General features: G+C 37.4%; 2 protein-coding genes across 6 annotated transcripts in view; both read left to right on the plus strand.

Moving 5' to 3' along the window:
- Positions 1–1094: 1094 nt before the first annotated feature.
- On the plus strand, positions 1095–4084 carry rbm8a (RNA binding motif protein 8A). The gene is made up of 6 exons (XM_039685194.2): positions 1095–1250; positions 1714–1773; positions 1853–1930; positions 2406–2542; positions 3405–3541; positions 3699–4084. The coding sequence occupies exons 1-6, from the start codon at positions 1184–1186 to the stop codon at positions 3742–3744; spliced, it is 525 nt and encodes a 174-aa protein (XP_039541128.1). The 5' UTR covers positions 1095–1183; the 3' UTR covers positions 3745–4084.
- A 793-nt stretch (positions 4085–4877) lies between these two features.
- otud7b (OTU deubiquitinase 7B) overlaps positions 4878–19075 on the plus strand; it is a 29408-nt gene continuing 15210 nt past the window's right edge. For 3 of the 5 annotated variants that reach the window (XM_039684720.2, XM_039684723.2, XM_039684722.2), the window contains exons 1-2: positions 4879–5103; positions 17910–18096. The gene's annotated coding sequence lies outside the window, so the exon portion shown is untranslated. Of the gene's footprint in view, positions 5104–5659; positions 5748–17909; positions 18097–19075 lie in introns of all 5 variants that reach the window. The other 2 variants (XM_089118001.1, XM_039684724.2) reach the window with 2 other exon arrangements.

Consider the following 19075-nt stretch of genomic DNA (forward strand, 5'->3'; position numbering starts at 1 on the left):
CAGCTTAGCTGTTATTCTATCATAAACTGATTGGGTTTATCTAAGACTGTGGGGAATATATCTATGGTCAGGTTTTCTTGGCTATCTTGTTCCCCCTTTGTCATATAAAGTGACTGAGTCAAACGTTAGAAACAAGCGCTGAACTTTACACTTGGAGAACAGATCATTTTGAAGTGGGCATTGTTTGAACTAGATTTATAGTAATTTCATGACTTAATTAATACTTTTACCAGTTCATTGTCATCAGGATTATTTAAAATTTGTTAAAGGCTATACATGAGGATAATAAACAATTTAATTGAATTAATGTTTTATAATTTTGGCTAAATAAAGTGACAGTAATAGCCTAGAGACTCCGCTGAATAAAGAACGCACCTAAACGTCTTTTTTCTTTTTCTTTTTTTTTTTTGGTGCTGTACCATGTTAATTATTTATGTACTTAATTTTTATGTTTTAATAAAACGTTTAATTCCTGACTATTTTATTCTTATTGTTATTTATATTGGGTTGTAAATCCATGGCTTTACAGACAGAGTTTAGATCAAGCCATTAGGCCTTTGTTAAATTAGGATATTTAAGTAGTGCCTTAGCTAGGACATAAAAAATGTGCCTTAAAAACTACATATGACATATCAACGTCCCATAAAGTCATCGAAGAAAATGTTTAAATATTCCATGTGACTACAGTGGCTCAACTTTAAGTTTATCAAGCGACGAGAATACTTTTTGTGCAAAAAAAAAAACAAAAAAAAACAACAAAAATAACGACTTTATTCGACTATTCTTCCTTCTGGGCCTGAGACGAGAGTTCAAGAGATTTCCATGACGCGTGGAATATTTAGACATTTTCTTCGATGACTTGATCTGGGCCGTCAAGTTTCAATCCCTTTAGGGTGCCTATGTGGTAGAACGAAGGTCTTACGGGGTTGGTACAGCATGGGGGTGAGTAATTAATGACTTGATTTTCATTTTTGGGGTGAACTAACCCTTAATTACGCAACGCGCCAAAAAATCAAAAACTTGTCTGTGAATAAAATTCAGAGGTTCGACGTCCTCCAAAACAGCAGATGGCGAAGTAGTCGAACAGCATGTGACCCAATGAAGACGAACAAGACGTGTGTCGCAGTGAGTATTCTGCGCATGCTCGCAGTCGCACTCTCTCGCTCACTCACAGTCAGGCATCATGGCGGACGTACTGGATCTTCATGAAGCGGGGGGTGAAGATTTTCCTATGGACGAGGATGGTGATGGTACAGTGGTTATTTATATTCAAACAGTCCATACACATTATTATTGTTTTAAATGATTAAACAACCATCTGTTTATGAGTGCTGAATTTGTGTAATTCCCGTGTTTACTTCCAACGGGCCTAGTCAGTTTAGCACGCGTGCTAATAGTTGGCTAATTCAAACGAATCGCGCGCTGGACTGATGCTAATGTTATTTAATTTTGTTGCTTTGGTTTTTAGTTTTTATACGTTTTATTTGTTTTCATTTTACCATTGCCAAAAAGTCCATTATATGGTCGTCAAGAATACAAGCTCGGATATATTGATTCATCATCGTTTGTGATATTAAAAAGATAGTATTTATGGCACTCTTCTAGTTTCATTCATAATGTTTATGTAGTTATCTTCAAAAATGTCCAAGCCCTTGTCATTATTTTTTGAATACATTATAAGACTCATTCTTTTTCCTTCTGTTCACCTTGCAGAGAGCATTCACAAGTTAAAAGAGAAAGCCAAGAAGAGGAAGGGTCGTGGGTTTGGATCAGGTAAGGCACCTCATCTCTAATCCTGTGTGTTTGCATCTTAATTGATCCTGCTAATGATGTTTGGTGCTTTATTTCACAGAGGAAGGAGCTAGATCCCGAGTCAGAGAGGACTATGACACAGTAGAACAGGATGGAGATGAGCCTGGCCCACAGAGATGTAAGTGAAATTCACAGAACTGTAAATATCAGAGTATATATGAAGAGTTCAGATGCAAAAGCCTCTAAATGCCATTTGAAATTTTCTTCTTTAATGATGATTTTTATCAAACTTGTATATTTAAGTTCGGTAATTTCACTTAAATAACAATTAATAGGTAATTATCATTGCCATTTAAGTGAAATTACTGAACTTAAATATAGAAGTTTGATCAAAATCATCATTAAAGAAGGAAATTTCAAATGGCATTTAGAGGCTTTTGCATCTGAACTCTTCATATGATGTTAATGTTGCATATCAGCATCTGACAACTCTATGCCTGTAAATTCAACATATTGGACTGTATTAAAATGCATTAGAATGTCTATCATGAGGATATGTCGAGGAAAAGCTGACAAAATGTTTGGTTCTTATCTTGGTTGCTTCTGGAAAAAGGAATTTTTATCGCTTTTTTCACATGTTTTGATGTCACTAGCTGTTGAAGGATGGATTCTGTTTGTGACTGGTGTACATGAGGAGGCGACGGAAGAGGATGTCCACGACAAGTTTGCAGAGTTTGGAGAAATCAAGAACTTGCATCTAAATTTGGACAGAAGAACTGGTTACCTTAAGGTTAGTTTGGCATTTTTGTAAATTTTTGATTCAGAGAAATACTAATGTGTGTAAAGTTTACTGACCTTTTTTATTTTTAGTTTTTTCACTTTATTTGTGATTTATGAAAGACTGCCTGACTGTGTTGTGTGTGTATATGAATGAGACTAGGTGAGATATCTAAATAGATATATACAAAATGTATATAATATAAAAGTTGACAGGTTTATTGGCTTGGGAAGGGCTTTCTCACTGTATTTGCTCTGAAATGGTTTTCTTTCTTTTTTATTTTTACCCTAATTAGAGGAATTGTTGAATAAGAGGGATTCACCCAAGTGTCTTTGATTTTGTCCACCAGGTGGCAGTGTTTTAAACAGAATCTGATTCATTTTGTCTCATTGATGACCATATTTTGACAGTGTTTAAAATGATCTTGCTGCTTTCTTGTGCTTAAAGGAAGAAAGAAAACTGAAAAATTCTGTCATTAATTACTCACCCTCATGTCTTTCCAAACCTGTAAGACTTTTGTTCATCTTTGGAACACAAATTGAGATCTTCTTTTAAGAAATCTGAGCTCTGTGTAGCTGTTTTTGATCACAAGATGCTCAATATGCAGTTTTATTTTATGTGATTTTGAACATTTTGACCTTGTTGCATTTAATTTTTTTTCATAAATTTGATTAAATAATCTGTCTGCAATTGAGAAACCCATATGCGAAACCCGCATGTTAATTAATTCAGAAAATGTTTCGTTTGGCTTGTTTCAATATGTGATAGACAGTTGTGGAACCACACAACCAAAGGAGAATTACTCCTTTAAGGGCTTCATGTGTTGTTTGAAAAATGATCTGGCAAATAATGAGGCTTGTTTTTTTTTTTATAGGGCTATGCACTGGTGGAGTACGAGACTTACAAAGAAGCCCAGGCTGCGATGGAAGGGCTGAATGGACAAGATCTTATGGGGCAACCAATCAGCGTTGACTGGGGCTTTGTAAGGGGACCACCTAAGAGCAAGAGGAGGTGAGTTAGTATCTTATGCTGTTAAACTGGATTTATATACTCTGACCGCGTCACTCACTCAAACACTCTTATTTTGTAGAGGAGTTTGTCTTCTATAGCATTTAATGATACAGGTTGACTTGTAACATGACTAATAGACCAATGTGTTTTCCTCTAGGGGTGGTAGAAGGCGCAGCAGAAGCCCTGACAGACGGAGACGTTGAATTTTTCCATATTAAACTTCATTGTCTGTTTTACAGCCAGGCTGGCATTATACTTTGAGGCAGATTGGACTGTTTCTATTTCTTTAAGGATTTTAGTGTTGTTTTGTAAGGAGGTGGTTTTTGTCTTAATTGTTAGTTATTCGGCAACCGTCTGTACGTCTTTTGTTGAATGACAGACATTACTGAAGCATACATGTTAAAGCTGTTGGTATTTCCATAGCTTTTTTTTTTTTTTGTAAAAAGTGGCTGTACACTTTAAAATGTATGTAGATTGACGTGTCATTTCCTCACCTGTTATGAGTAGTGATTTGTATACTTCCAATAAATTAATTTGGATTAATCTTTGTAAACTTTTTTTTTTGAGACCATTTGGGTTTTTGCAATTGCAGTTTTTACTTAGAATTTTAAGGTTTACACAAACAAAACACATTGCTAAAATAGTATAAATATAAAGAACTAACTGGCATTACACTACGGCAAATTTTGTGTGTAAATTTATGTCATTGAGTTGCTTTTTAGTTTGTTTTTTTACCCTACTGATATGTTTAAATTTGGTAATGTCTTTAATATGGGTCAAATTACTCAATTCAAATAATTTATTAAAAATATTGTTTTCATTTGTTTCCTCACTGTACTTTGACCCTTTTTTTAATTTAATAGACCAAAATATTAATACTACTAATTTTTTTTATTGTTGTTGTAGTGTTAGTCACACAATTTATAAAAACAGATTTCACCTAGTTTTTAATAACCATATTTTTCACAGAAACGGTAGGCGTTAACTCAAGACTTCTGAGGTCATGATGGATAAACATGTGGAATTGACCAGACACCATGCTGATGACATTTTTCCAGCATCAGCAAAATACGTCATGGCTAAGCCCGTCACCCTTAAATAAAGTTGCTCATTGCTTTGTCATAGGTCCGATTTACTTTAATAGGCTCCTCGAACCGATGCCCATCATGTACTATGTGGTTGACCAACCAGCGTGGAATACTGAGCTCCCACTCTCTTTTCACATTTGCCCTTTTCTGCCCACAGGCGGAGCTTAATAGGAAATTCCGATCGCTATTGGCTCACGTCTGTGTCCGTCAAACTCAACTCGCTCTCTAATTGGTCCAAGCGGTTAGTTGAGTTTCCTTAGATGGGCGGATTTGTAGCGCCTTGGTTGACATTGTTGTTGTTGTGGGAGTAAGAATGTACTTAGTCGTCAAGTCTTTTTAAGACAACAAGCAAGAGGTATTTTTGACATTTACACAAAGCTGAACAACACATTACCTCCTAAGGAACGGATTTTCTGCGATCGGAAAGCCCAGAGTGGGAGGAAATGAGAGAGAAATTCCGCGAGGCCGCTCACGGTAAGCGCGCAACTGCATTAGCTTTAGCTCCGCGAGCCTGAAAACCCCTCACGAGCATTTTGTAACGGAACCGGGTCATTTTTCCTCAGCGTTTGAGTGTTGTTGATGAAAGGAAAGTGGCCGTTATTTCCGCCATATCCGTAGTTTGACATCTAAATAGATGTGTTCTGTGGAAAAACTGTGTGAAAGTAGAGTGTTAATAAGGGAAAGTTGGTCGTCAGGTCATGTTTTAGGCTGGACACTCTGAGGGGACGGTGAGCGAACGGGTGACCCGTCTTTAACTGCTAGAACTAGATTAACTAACAGTCACAAACTCTAAAAGTTAAGTACGAGTCTTATTAAGTGCTTTTAATTATGTATAACAAGACCTGTTCCTCAGTGTCTGGGCTAACGCAATTTTGTGCCTCAGCAACTTTGAGAGACACTCACTCACTGTCCGCTAGCCGAGCAGCTAACTAACCTTAACGTTAACCGGCTAAGCAATGACAGTCTAAAAGGACGACAAATTATGTAGTTTTAAAGGTTTATATTAGTAAGAACTGAAAATGTGTTATAGATTATTGAAGAAGACTATTGAAGCTATCATCTGGCAGCCAATGACTGTGGCCACTCCTTTCATCCCAGTGACCCTTCATGCTTCACAGGTATTTGGTTGTCATGAAGTCTATGTTTGTTAGGCTATATAACGGACCTGTGCGTAATATTTGATTGACATTTGTTTTATAGACTGTAGCTTATTCTATAGTTAGTACAGTGTGTGTCCAATTCTGGTTCGTAGTGTAAATACATACAGGGTGTTATATGCTGACCTGATCTGCATGCTCACTTGTTATCTTCAAGATTATATTAAGATGCAGATCATAACCATGAAAATATATAAAATCTAATTCCAGTCATCTAGAAAATCATGTTTGTTCGACATGGAACATGTCATGCAATTGACTGATAAAAAACATCACGTCATGCAATTGACTTATAAAATATTCAAATTATAAGCAGTCTTTGCTGGAGTGTTTAAACCAACAGTGCTTTGGGTCTGATTGAGAGTAAATGGCAGCACATCAGTTGCCACAATCACTAAAAAACATCAAAAACTTAATGTATCCAGGCCAATATTGTCAATTTAAAGTACAAAAACTAGTACTGTTTTTTTGAGTAAGGAGAGTTGGCTGAACTGTTTCATGTGATTGCAGTTTTACCCAAATGGGTGCAATGTTTTTTAGTGGCCCATATGTGTATGCAAAATTGTATGGAATTTAAGTTAATAATCATCTTGTTTTCCACAACTGTCCTACTTATGCCATCTTTCCTATTTCTGGTGGAATTTGACAGACATCAGAGTGTGGTGCAGTCGCAGTCATTATCAAAACCCGCTTAAAATGAAAGCTGTGGGCACTTGGTTCCATGGATCGAATCCCTACAATGTGTGGGTACGGTTACTCTCAGCTCTGAATTATTCAGCTCTGTATTTACAAGCTCTTTTGTCAGCTTGTTGTTTAGTGAAGCCAGCCACCCCTAAACATTAAAGTAGGACATGCAAACAAAGTCTTGGGTTTTAAGGCTGTTCAGGGTTGTTGTTTTCTCTTGTGTGGACCTTGAAAATAATCGGAGCTATGCCGTTTAAACAGACCCAATCTTCAGCCTCATTATGATTTGATATTTTTTGTACTTGCAAGATTGACATTAACATTAACTTTTTTTTTTTCAACATTATTTTAAAGAATTTATTTATGTAAGGGAGAGTATGTTTTTCTTTTGACTAACACATTTCTGATATTACAAATATATTTTTAAAAGTTGAAATATTCTATGCAGTGTCTAGATTAATATGTCATTAAAGCTGCATGCTGCACAACAATATTATACATTTTTTACAATAAAATGTTGTTTGGTTTAATTTTTAGATTGAGTTTAGCATGTCACACCCCAAGACAGGTTAAACTGAATGGCTGTATTTCATTGTTCTGGACTTTTTGGTTTATGCCTATAAAAGCATGTCTACACTTTAACTGTCCTGTCCTGTTGTACTGCTAACCTGTAGTTGTCTGTTAGATAAGTTTAGGCTATTATTTTAATTAAGAGTGACAGTGTTCAGACTAATATCACAATTGTGTGTTCCTCCTCCTGAGATTACTTTACATCCATTGTTCTATCATTGTTTTACCAGGCTTACAGTTTACACAGTCCCTCACAGGCCTCCTTAAATACCAGGAAAAGTTTGTTTATGTGTAGTTTGCAGTAAACAGGTTGAAAGCTACATGATCTTAGTGCTTTTTCCTCTGAGTCATAATCTATTTACAGCACACCTGAAATTGAAGAACAAGAGTGTGCTTTGGAGTTCTGTGCTCCATTATTTCTTAGTCTGCTACATGGTTGTGTGCCTCTATGACTTTATTATTGGTGTTTGGGAACTTTTATTGTTTTAACAGTTTAGAGAGAGTGTTAGTGCTGAAAACATGCTTAAAAGTTATCCGGATAAGCATGTTTAAGTGGTCAGCATATTTCATCAATATAATCATTATTTGGGTTGGGCCAGTTTTCAGCAGTGTGCATGTTTGTTATAAGAATGTTTTATTGTCACTGTTTAAAAGTAATTGTGGTACCTGATTATTGACGTATGCAACTTCATACACCTGGGGCCTCATTTATAACCATTGCGTACGCACAAAACAGACCCTGAAAGAGGCGTACGCCACTTCTGACGCATAAATTGTGATTTTTAGGAAAATTTGCGCACATGCACGCAAACTCTTACCATGTGTACAAACGTTTTGGAGATAGAGCAGTTTGACGACACGGATGGTGAGTTTAATGTCTTTTTGGTCACTTTTGGACAGAAAATCTAAAGCAAATTATACATATACAGAAAGATAATACAAATATAATTTCACTCACCAAGCCTATAACTTGAAGCAAATATCAATTCCTTCTTAAATGTCCACGCCAGCGAGCGCTGGCCCGTGAAACTGATGCATTGTCTGACGGCAGATGAAGTATAACCATAAATCCTCAATATGAGTTCTAATCATAAGTACAGTGCATGTTTAAATAAACAAAATAATGATTTAAACTATGTTTTACTCCTGATATAAACAGATTAAATATACCATTCTCATTAACGGTGTTAAACACTTCATTACTGAGGAGTTACATAATTTTTATATTCATTAAATAGGCCTGCTTGTTGTGGATGCACTGCTTTTGAACACTTTTCCTCTGGCATGCTGTGTTTTAATATTTTAATATAATAATTAATGCATGATAATTGCTTATCATGATAATTTGCAGATGTCTGAGAAAACCATTTCGTTCAAAGAATGCACAACAAGGTCTATCTGTTTCCATTAAAAATATAATCAATTAAAAATACTTTTTGGCCAGTGGAAAAGATTGAGAAAAACTTTCTCTGAAATGTATTTTACACTATTTGATTTATTTATTCATAGGATAGGCTAGGATATGCTATTCAAAGGATAGGCTAAATTATTTTTATTGATGAAATGTGACGGCACATCCGTTTTTCATATTTTCCTAATGTCTGGTACCATTAAACAAGTTATGTGGATGAATAATCATATGCAAATGATATGCAGATGAGGATATACATAGTAAACTATGCGTTTTATATGGTTATTTCGAGGAGGAGACGCATGTGCACACAATCTTCCGCTGGCTGGGTTTTATAAAGTGAATTCTGCACCGGTTCTGGCGGTTTTATAAGTCTGAATATTTTTTTGCGTACGACATTTTTGGCTTTTGGGTGCACATACACTTTTATTAAGGATCATACGCACAGTTTAGTAAATAAGACCCCTGTCAAACGATGCTTATATTCTGTGCTTTACATCACACTGTAGTTCCTTTTAGCTGGGTGTCAGGTAAGAGCCTGCAGGTGCTACTAGTTAATTATGAAAATTTAAGTGGTGTCCCCTCACCAGTGGGTTTGAGAACAGCAGGTGAATGAGAGCATGTGGGCCAGAGACCTAACATATCACTTACAGTGTTATCCACTGCGCCAAAATGCTCCCCCAACCAACACACCATTAAATTGATACGAGACCCTCATCTTTAGACTTATAACATATAGAGAAAATATGTTTTTGCTTGATATTGAGCCAACATGATAAGCCTGGATGCCAGCCCGAACTCCGCCCACAACATTTTTTGGTCGGGAAGTTGGGTCTGGACTCGATCCCTTGAGAAATAATTATGATCAGTTCAGAAATGGCCGGGCCAATCAAATTGCCTTTTTACGATGATGGACAGATGATCTGCAGTTACGTAATCATCACATTATCAAAGAGTGCTTGGGTTAAACTGGTTTCCCTCAAAGATGTCTGTAGCTGGAGAATTGAGATGTAGGCCTATATTCCGCTATCGCATCTGTTGTAAAAGAAAGTCAGCGCATTAATTTTAAAAGACGGACGGAGAACTCCAATCAATGCATTCGCCGATCGGAAATATGTGTTTGCCGTCCTTCCTACGGGATTCGGCAAAAGTTTAATTTATCAGCTGGCTCCGATTGTCGCTAAGAAGATGGGACGCAATGAAACCCTGTGGTCGTTGTTTCTCCTTCTCATGAAGGACCAAGTAAAAGAATCTAGTACACTCTTTATTTTACTTCTTCCAGTGTGCATTTGAGTTCTGTTAGCAATTATGCTATGCAACTATTTAGCTGCCTTGTTGTGTTGCTCTGATTGGTTGTAGGTGTATCCAATTGAGTGCAAATTTGTTGTGTTTTTTCCTTGTTCGGTTAAGACACGCCTCATAATCAAAGCCTATGGAGCAGTATCAGACTCGCAATTCTGAGTAGAATATGAGTATGACGAAGTCAGGCTACGAACATGAGCCCAGCATTGTGTTTTTGAGCAAAGCACTTGATCCAGGGAAATTTAAAGTGTTTGCTGAGTGACTGGCTGCTAACATTGTCTTGTCTCTTAACTTGTTTCTTGATGTTAAGATGTAGCTTTAAAATGCAGGTCTTTTTTTTTCTCCAGCTCTGAGTTTTGAGGAACTAGCTGTTCTCTCGGTTTCTGATGACAGCCAGTGCCCACGGTTTGATTCATTCCTCTGGAGAGTCCCGCTAGCTGCATACCTCGCTGCTCAACTTCATATGAAGACTATTCACATTCTTTGAGAAACCACTATTCTTCAGATGCTGTGAAACAAAAGCACAACCGCTAGTCCAAACAGTGGCCGGAGAGTCAAATAAACAATGCAACCGTCAGTGGGCTGTCACTGGGCCCAGTGTCTGGTGTGAAAGTGTGTTGATCACATGGCTCATTCCTCATGCGCTAAACATCAGCCTTGATCCCGAGCAGCCGTAATCCTATCCCAGAGAAGCTGAAGTGGAGTCTTTCGCCTGGGATGACATCACAGGGATTGAAGCAAAGATGCCTGGCTGCCGAGCTTGCAGCACGTGGGTATTCACATGAGCAATAGATGCCTTAGGCTGTGGATAATTCGCGTTGAGCTGCGGCTGTGTACACTTTAGGTGCCTGTAGTTTGTTGTATGGTCCAAATGTCCTCCTTGAATATATATTTGTCTTGCTATAGATGAAATATTACTCTTGCTGTTTAGCCTAGTGAAAAGTCGTCCCTTGAATTGGTTTGTTTGAAGTGTTTTAGTTGAACAACAAAGCAGTTAAGCTTGACTTGCTTAATGTTTTGTGCAGATACGTTTCTTTGAGTTTGCTCTTGGTCATGGTATACTTCTTTTGCTTGATGAAAGGAAGCAGCAGCACTAGATCAAATCTCATTAAATGCGCCTTTTAAAAGTAATGTGTAAATCAAACGTAAACCACATCCTGCCACCCTAATGTAGATTATATAACTGTGTCAGATTGAATACAGCAACATAGTCGCTTGAATTCATCATTTTAGGCAACAATACCATCCTTTGTAGGAGCCGCAGCTAGATTCCCATGGCACAGTGAGCATTGCACATTTTTCAAATGACAGAAGCTGCCTGACATGATTGTGCACTTTAAACCGACTAGTTTTACAAGGTGTGTTTGTGAAATTTAAAAATAAGTGACAGTCAGATGTGGATTGAGTAGGGGAAACCCAAATCATGTTCTCAGAACAATATGACTCCTTGTCCAAACATTGTTTAGTTTAGGTTGGCAAACTCGCCTGCGCTGTTAAAACTTTGCCGGATTGTTTTCCAGGGTCAATGAAAACATAACTGCCGCTATCTTTTATTATTATCTTCTTATCTTTTTTTGCAGACAGCAGTAGCCTTAGCCACGAAGCAGAATTGCCATTGTGCTACCAAGATGACTGGCCCAGATGGACATTTTTTTAATGTATTTATTGCATTTTTGGGTGAAAATCTGTTGAGTTCAACTAAATGGATTTAATTGTAATAAAAAGTGTTAAGTGGGCTACTTATTGGTAGCTGAAAGAATCAGTCGAAGCAGATGTTGTGTGGGCTTGCTGATAGGCTTATCTCTTAGTATTTGTATTGTAGGATAGAAGTAGACTTTAAACAAACTCTGGATATTCATAACTCTTTAAGCTTTTCAAAAGGCACTGCCCTCTGTCTTTGGTTACTTGCAAGTCTTTAAGGCCCCGTCCACACTACTGCGTTTTCGTTTAAAAACGGAGACCTTTTGCTACGTTTGCACCTCCAGTCCACACTAAAACGAAGACCTAAAACGGAGAAGTTTAGAAACGCTGCAGCTCCGTTTTTCGTTTTGAATCTCCGTAGGGCGTTTTAGTGTGGACGAGACAAAACGTAGGACTTCAGAAACGCTGACGCAGGGGCTGACGCTTGGCTCCATGATTGGGTGTTATCAGTCATGACGTATCCTTCCCTGATTTGCCAACCACTGTTTACACCGGCACGCGCATGCCCAGTGTTGGTGAATGATCACGTGATCCGTGTTTCAGTCGTTTTAATGTGGACGGAGATCATTTCTAATATACAGATAAAACGCTGGTGTGGACGGAGATCGTATTAGTTTTAATTTTCTGTTTTTAAACGAAAACGCAGTAGTGTGGACGGGGCCTAAGCAGTTACACAATTATTTTATCTTCAATTTAAACATATTTTACTTGAACTTAGTCAATAGCTGGTTTCTAACCAAATGTGAAGCATTTTTTTTTCTCAAGTTCTCAAAAAAAGGGGTAAAAATGCAAATTAGGTGTGTTTCCATCAGTTGTTCGAGCGGACGACTGTGGTATTGGTAACCTAGTAACCAACATTAAATAAAACAAGCACACTTAGAAAATGGAGACAGGACCGCAATTAGTTACTATTGGGCAAGTTATAAATTGACATCAGTGCAGCACGCAATCACCAAATTTAATGCTGTACACAAAAGAAGAAATGCAGATTTTTTTAGTTTGATGAAGGTACTAGCAGCAAGAGCATTACGACCACGTTGAGCCCCATACATATGGGAAAAACACGTCACTAATATTTTTGGGAGGTCATGGTGACCAGACCATTTTTCCCACAACCTGTGGTTATGACATTTCAGAATGTCAGAGAGGCCACTTTTTTTTTTTTTTTGGTAATATTGTTTTTATTGCATTTTCTTGAACACTTACACAACAATGTACATCACATGTCTGTAACATCAAATACAATGCATCTTCCTCAAGCGAGCGTAAAAAATCTTCAAAATCAAAATCTTCCTCAAGCGACCGTAAAAACCTTTTTTTTCCCAAAAATTTGCCGTTTCCATCACTCGTTTCTGATGCGATTCTTCAAAATGCGCATAAAAAGCAGAGTGATAGAATCAACTAATGTTTTTTAGTTATGTCAGTTCAAATATATTGAGTTTCCGATTTATTCAAGTTTGTGATTTTGAGTAATGGAAAATACCTGTTTGTATTTGACATTCAGTTATGTTTTACAATGAAAAGACTTTCTGTAACTAGCACCGCACAAGTAGGAGGATAAGTGTTACTGCACTGGCATTAGTAAAGCTATTGCTTAATTGGACATAGCATCATGCATCGAGCCATTCACAACCTAACCAAGCTCTACTCTTCAGAACAATGGCAACCATAAAATTTTCAACATAACAGAAACATATTTAAATGTCAAACATCACTGAACATTCAAAATTAACAGATCTATCCCGTCACTCAAAAAGGAACTCGTAAACTGAAACCAGCGGGCTCACGTATAGCCACCTCCCTCATTCAGCACAAATCTAAATGTTTATTTGCAATGTATTTGGAATGGATGCTAAACTATTATTTTATTTAATGCTAAACATACTTAATTTCAACTCAATTCCATATCCAAAGCATGCTGGGAACTAAAAATCCAATACCCAGTTTCAGTTGATGCAACAATTATCCCAACACAAATGGTTTGAATAAACTTTAGTTTTAAGTAGATTGAACATAATGATATTTATTAAGTTAGGACAAAATGTACAACAATTCTGTTGCTTTAGCTCATTTTAGTTAAGTAATTTGAACAAGCATATTTTTTGTGTATATACAGTAAAAAAAGTTTTTTTTACTGTATATAGACACTATGTTTCCAATGTCTGTTCTGAACTCAGTGACGCATGTCTCACTCTAGAGAGAAAAAAAAAAAGATTACTCTCTATTCCTCTTAGCTTCAAGTCATTTACTGTATGTTTTGGTTGAGTAAACTGTAGTTGAAATAGTATATTACATGACGGGCTGTGAGTAGGTCTCACTGTGAAATATTTCTCAGTATCAGTAAAGTGCATTGTGTACTGTGGTATTCATAGCATGGGGGTTTACCAGATTTCATGCCCTCCTGTTTCCCCTCTGCTGTCTGTTTTGCAGACTTTACTTTGTACTTTGTGTTGCTTATTTTGGACTATGATTATATGACTATTTTTAGTTGTCAAGAACAGGCTTTTCTAAACTTGGCGCTTTGCTGATAAGAGCTTGAACGTGCGTTGAAAGTGCCAGTCCCAGAGAGCCTTCCAAGGTATTTACATTTACATCAGACTTTTGACCTATTTCCCAATATTAGAACTGATATAAAAATAGTTTTGTCATTATTTATTATTAATATTTTGTATGTACTAAATTTAATTTACTAATTAAATTTTATTTTTTGCTTCAGGGAATAATATGATCTTAGACTGAGGGAGGACAAGACAGGCTAGGGCTAGGGGTATCATTAAAAAATTTCTGATACCTATACCTTGACTTCGATACCGGTTCTTGAACGTAGTTTTTTCCGGTACCAAATTTATGAAATCCGTTTTTTTACAAGATTACATTAAATATTACCTAAAAAAAAACAACTTATGGTTATATTTTTTAGTTTGTTTACTTTTTTACAGACGCGTATAGGCCACTGAGTGGCAGAATATATGCCGAATGACAAGATTTTTTTGATACTCTGGTATGTATCGAGGCAATTCGGTCCATACCTAAAAAATACCCTATGCTTCGTTCCTTTTTAGGGATGCACGATATATCGGCCAGCATATCGGTATCGGCCGATATATGTTCACTTTTAATGTTATCGTTATCGGCCTTGTAAGAAAATGTGGCCGATATATTAATAGCCGATAAATAATGTATTATTCCCTTCAGCTGAGACACTTGTTGAGCACTGTTTATGTTTTTGATTTTCTTGAAATATTATTGAAATCTCTTTAAAAAGAGATTTTTAAAAATTAAAATATGGTTCGGTACAACATGTGCAGCGCAAATCTGTCATATCGACTGTACAACACTATAATGAGAACATCATTATAATCGTGCGATTGGGACGTGGATTTAATTGTGAGACTTTTGTTTTTGTAATCAGGCTCTCAAAATTAGATAAAAATTTGGATTTAAGTTTATCGGCCGATATATCGGTTATCGGCTTTCAAATATAAAGAATTATTGGTCATCGGTATCAGCCAAAATTTTTATATCGGTGCATCCCTATTCCTTTTTTAATTACAAGGAAATGGCAAATACAATTGATTCACATGGGACTGCATTTTGGACTGTTTAGCACTTGCTTAACTGCAAATGGACAAATTAACAGTGGCTATGCTCCTGCTTAACAATTGGTTTGCTTTGCACTAATGACTTTTTAATGGGGGCTGGACAGGATGCTGAAGAGTATATATCTGTGGTGCAGTCCCTGAATTTCCAGAGAGCTTACACATCCCTACACAACCCCCTGAGGCAGCCCGTGTCTCATCATTGCGTGGCCTGTCTTGGTGCAGTAGCGAGAAGGTGAAAACTGGGTTTTGAGAGCACTATCTCTTCTTTGCTGCATCTCAGAGCCCTAGCAGTGATGTTACATAATGCTACTACGCTTCCCATGCCTAAACTGATTACGCCAGCAGCAAGCAGTTAAGTTTGCTAGGCTCATCAGATCGTTGGACATCGTTTGAGTCATGCATGGGTTAATTATTCATTTTGTTCATGAAATGATGCTTAATGCACTGTTGTAATTTATCATACTCAAGTTTTCCTCTCCAGAAGGCAATTTTATTTGCAAGAAAACTAGTTTTGTTTGGAGCATGATTTTGGTTGCCTCTCTCAGCATTTAGTTAGAACAGAAAAATGACTTGAGTTGACAGTGACTCAGATGGTCGTGTCGCACCTGGTGAGGACATGGTGTGAGAGTGACAATGTTGTCAAGTTGTGATTGACAAAGTGGTCTCTTTTTCACTCAAGCTCAGCAGTGGTGATTGCATGATACCAGTTGGGCTCATTAATGCAGCTCTAAAACCATGGGAACCATTCATTCGATTATCCTTCAGCAGTGACTTCTGGTGAGGAGGTCTGCTCTGTTTTTTTTTTTCTTACAGTATTGCATTTGTATTTTGGATCATGCTCTTCAGTTTATTCTGACATTACTAATTTGGATTTTGAGTAGCAGATGGCTGGTTAGTGTTTTATCTTTCTCATTTATGCTGGTGTTGTGCACTAGTGAGTTCATTAGCTCTGCATGGGTGGACAACACCTGTAGAGAAACATCCCTATTGGAGCATTTATACCATATGAAGAGTTCAGATGCAAAAGCCTCTAAGTGCCATTTGAGATTTTCTTCTAGAATGATCATTTTTATCAAGCTCATATACGAGCTTGATAAAAATGATCATTCTAGAAGAAAATCTCAAATGGCACTTAGAGGCTTTTGCATCTGAACTCTTCATATATTCAAACAAACTTCTTCAGCTGCTGATTCTGCTGTCATTAATTCACAGTTTTGTATTCAGAGCAAATGTACTGTAACACATAAACAACGAACTTACGGAATAGGCCTAACTTAGTGAATGGGGGTTTAGGGGGAGATTTCGGATTCAACCTATGCTCTCAAGCAGTGAAAAGTAGAGAAAACAATGAAGAGAACTGGAAAGGAAAACAGATAATTTTATAATTAAATATGCAAAAAAGATCGATACTTGGCGCCCGTGTATCGATACAGTATTGCCACAGAAAATATCGCGATACTATGCTGTATCGTTTTTTTCCCCCACCCCTACTGGTTTCCTACTTCTGATTGACTAGTTATGTCGCAAATTAGTTAAAATCTCCAGAGCGAGTCTGCTCACGAGACTGTTTAGTTCACTTTTCAAAAAACTTTTGCTGATAATTTCCTCACCCCCATGTCATCCAAGATGTCCATGTCTTTCTTTCTTCAGTCGAAAAGAAATTAAAGTTTTTAAGGAGAACTTTCCAGGATTTTTCTCCATAAGATCGTTTTAGTTTTATAAGATCAAACGCTCGCCTTGCTCTGTTCTGTGGTGCACGTTCGTGACTCTCCTGTTCGAACTCGTTCCACAAAATGAACAAATCTTTTTCCGAATCAATTCTTTCGTTTCTTTCGCCGAATGAACCAAATGACTTGTTCATTTTGATGAACGAGTTCGAACAGGAGTGCGTTACAGAACAGAGCAAGGCGAGCGTTTGAGCTTATAAAACTTAAACTTTGTTATGTATTTATAAAACGAGCGATCATTTCGCTTGATAAGACCCTTATTCATCGTCTGGAATCGTTTAAAGCCCTTTGAACAAGTTTGCAGTTTGTACTTAAAGTTTCTTTTGGAACTTGAACCGTCTGGTTTCCAGTAAAGTCCATTATATGGAATGTTTTCATCAGAAACCTTAATTTCTTTTCGACTGAAGAAAGAAAGACATGGACATCTTGGATGACATGGGGGTGAGTAAATTATCAGCAAAAGTTTTTTGAAAAGTGAACTTATCCTTTAAACCAGCACAATTCACAACAAAAGTGCTCAATATGCCACGGAAATCCAAATGCATAAAACACATGCATGTGATCATTGAACTGCTGTACATAAACAGCACTGGCCTGAGTGACCTTTCCATAAACTGGCCCAGATCTCTCTCTCTCACTGACCTGGTGTTGAGCCTTGATGCATCTTTATAGGGGAGCAAGGGTTACCAAAAGTTGAGTTATTTCCATAAACTGATGCAAATCTTTGTTATTAGTTTAACCTGTACACAGTCGTCAGCCATATAGGTTAGAGGGTTATAGCCAGTACAGTGCACAGAGCAAACACAACTCTGTTGACCTCTGCTTGTGTTTCAGTGATCCTGCTATCTTAAAGCACCCACGTGTTGGCAGCAACGCTTGTTATGAAACAGACAAAAGCCCGGCTAGCAAATGCAGAAAAATCTGTTAGGTGCTTTCTGTTTACAATCCATCACCTTGGTGTCTCTGGCAAACCCTGAATGCCGTAATGATGCAACATTTGTGATGTTGAGATGTCATCCGTATTGCCTATAAGCTGACTCTGTAAACATGCCAGTTGCCTTTTGTTGGTCGTTTCTAACCTCAATAATCTGAGATGTTAAGTTAACTTTGACTCTCTGTTTTTCAGGTTTTCGTGCACAGCATCCATCTCTGACCATTTTGCTTGCTGGATGGTTCTCCGAGCCGGGCTGCTGCTGAGAGATGGGCTGTTGACCTTGTCCTGGGGGCCCAGACCTCTGAAACTGCTGTCCTGTTGTGTTTGTTTGTGTTAGAAGAGGCTGACTCACTCTAACTAATGTTATGAAAGATGTCAGGTGAGTGTGATGTGAAACAAGCTTTATGCTATTGAGTCACTTCAGGGTTTTATTTAGCACTTCACATTTCCTTTAAACTCTTGACAGGAGCTGTTTTTGAGTCACTAATCTTATCCCCACCCAGTGGATTATTCTGATTAGCTGCTCTGGGCTGGAGTTCTTTTACATGCCTAGAAATGATCAGATAGGGATGCATAATCATGTTCCAGATTCAACCGATTCCCTTGTTTTTGCTGTTGGTCTTTCTCTAGTCACTCTGCTATAGTTGCCAAACAAAGTCAAAGCGAGAGAGAAAGCAGCTTCCTCGCTGAAAAGGCCCTTTATGTCCGTCAGTGGCACAGCGAGCTGCCTGCCTTTTTGTTGGTCATAGAGGTGGGAAGGGCCCAGTAAGGAATCATGAGTCATGGGCATTATATTGAAAAGTTTGAGTCAGAGCTTTAAGGGAGGGGACGGCAGCGCTGACAGGATGGACCATTACATCAGGGAGGGGTGATTTAAACATTGGGACTTTTTTTTACTCCATAATGTTATCATCTATGCGTGACGCCTGTGTTTGTTAACCAGTAAAGTGTCATCAGCAGCAACGAATCACTATTTAACACCCTTTGAGTTTTTACATTTTCATTGTCCTGTTGAGGAAGATGTAAATGCCACTTTTATTTAATCTGTCATCCATAAAACTTTGCCGTCTAATCTTGTTTCAACAGTCTTTTAAAATTCTCCATAACTGTGCCTGAATGAGGCATGGATCGTGTGACTGCACGATATTCAAGACTTAAAAAAATAAATAAAAACGTTTTAAATAACTTGTGGAATATTTAAATGCTCCAGTCAGATGTTCTAAACAGAATTTTTATAACCAAAGCCAATTAGTGATTTTAATGTCAACTTGATTTCTTAATGATGTTTTTGTTTTTAGCGTATGTTATGTCTAAGCTCTCTGCTCATTTTCGGTGAACTGAAATTGAATTAATGTAAT

The sequence above is a fragment of the Pimephales promelas genome, chromosome 12 (assembly GCF_988280905.1).
Source record: "Pimephales promelas chromosome 12, fPimPro1.hap1.1, whole genome shotgun sequence".
Taxonomy (NCBI): domain Eukaryota; kingdom Metazoa; phylum Chordata; class Actinopteri; order Cypriniformes; family Leuciscidae; genus Pimephales; species Pimephales promelas.

What these genes read in the sequence shown, in the direction of transcription:
- rbm8a (XM_039685194.2), top strand. Translation starts at nt 1,184, where the DNA reads ATGGCGGACGTACTGGATCTTCATGAAGCGGGGGGTGAAGATTTTCCT. An exon ending in TGAGCCTGGCCCACAGAGAT is followed by an intron (nt 1,931 to 2,405) that starts GTAAGTGAAATT and finishes TGATGTCACTAG; the next exon opens with CTGTTGAAGGATGGATTCTG. An exon ending in CCACCTAAGAGCAAGAGGAG is followed by an intron (nt 3,542 to 3,698) that starts GTGAGTTAGTAT and finishes GTTTTCCTCTAG; the next exon opens with GGGTGGTAGAAGGCGCAGCA.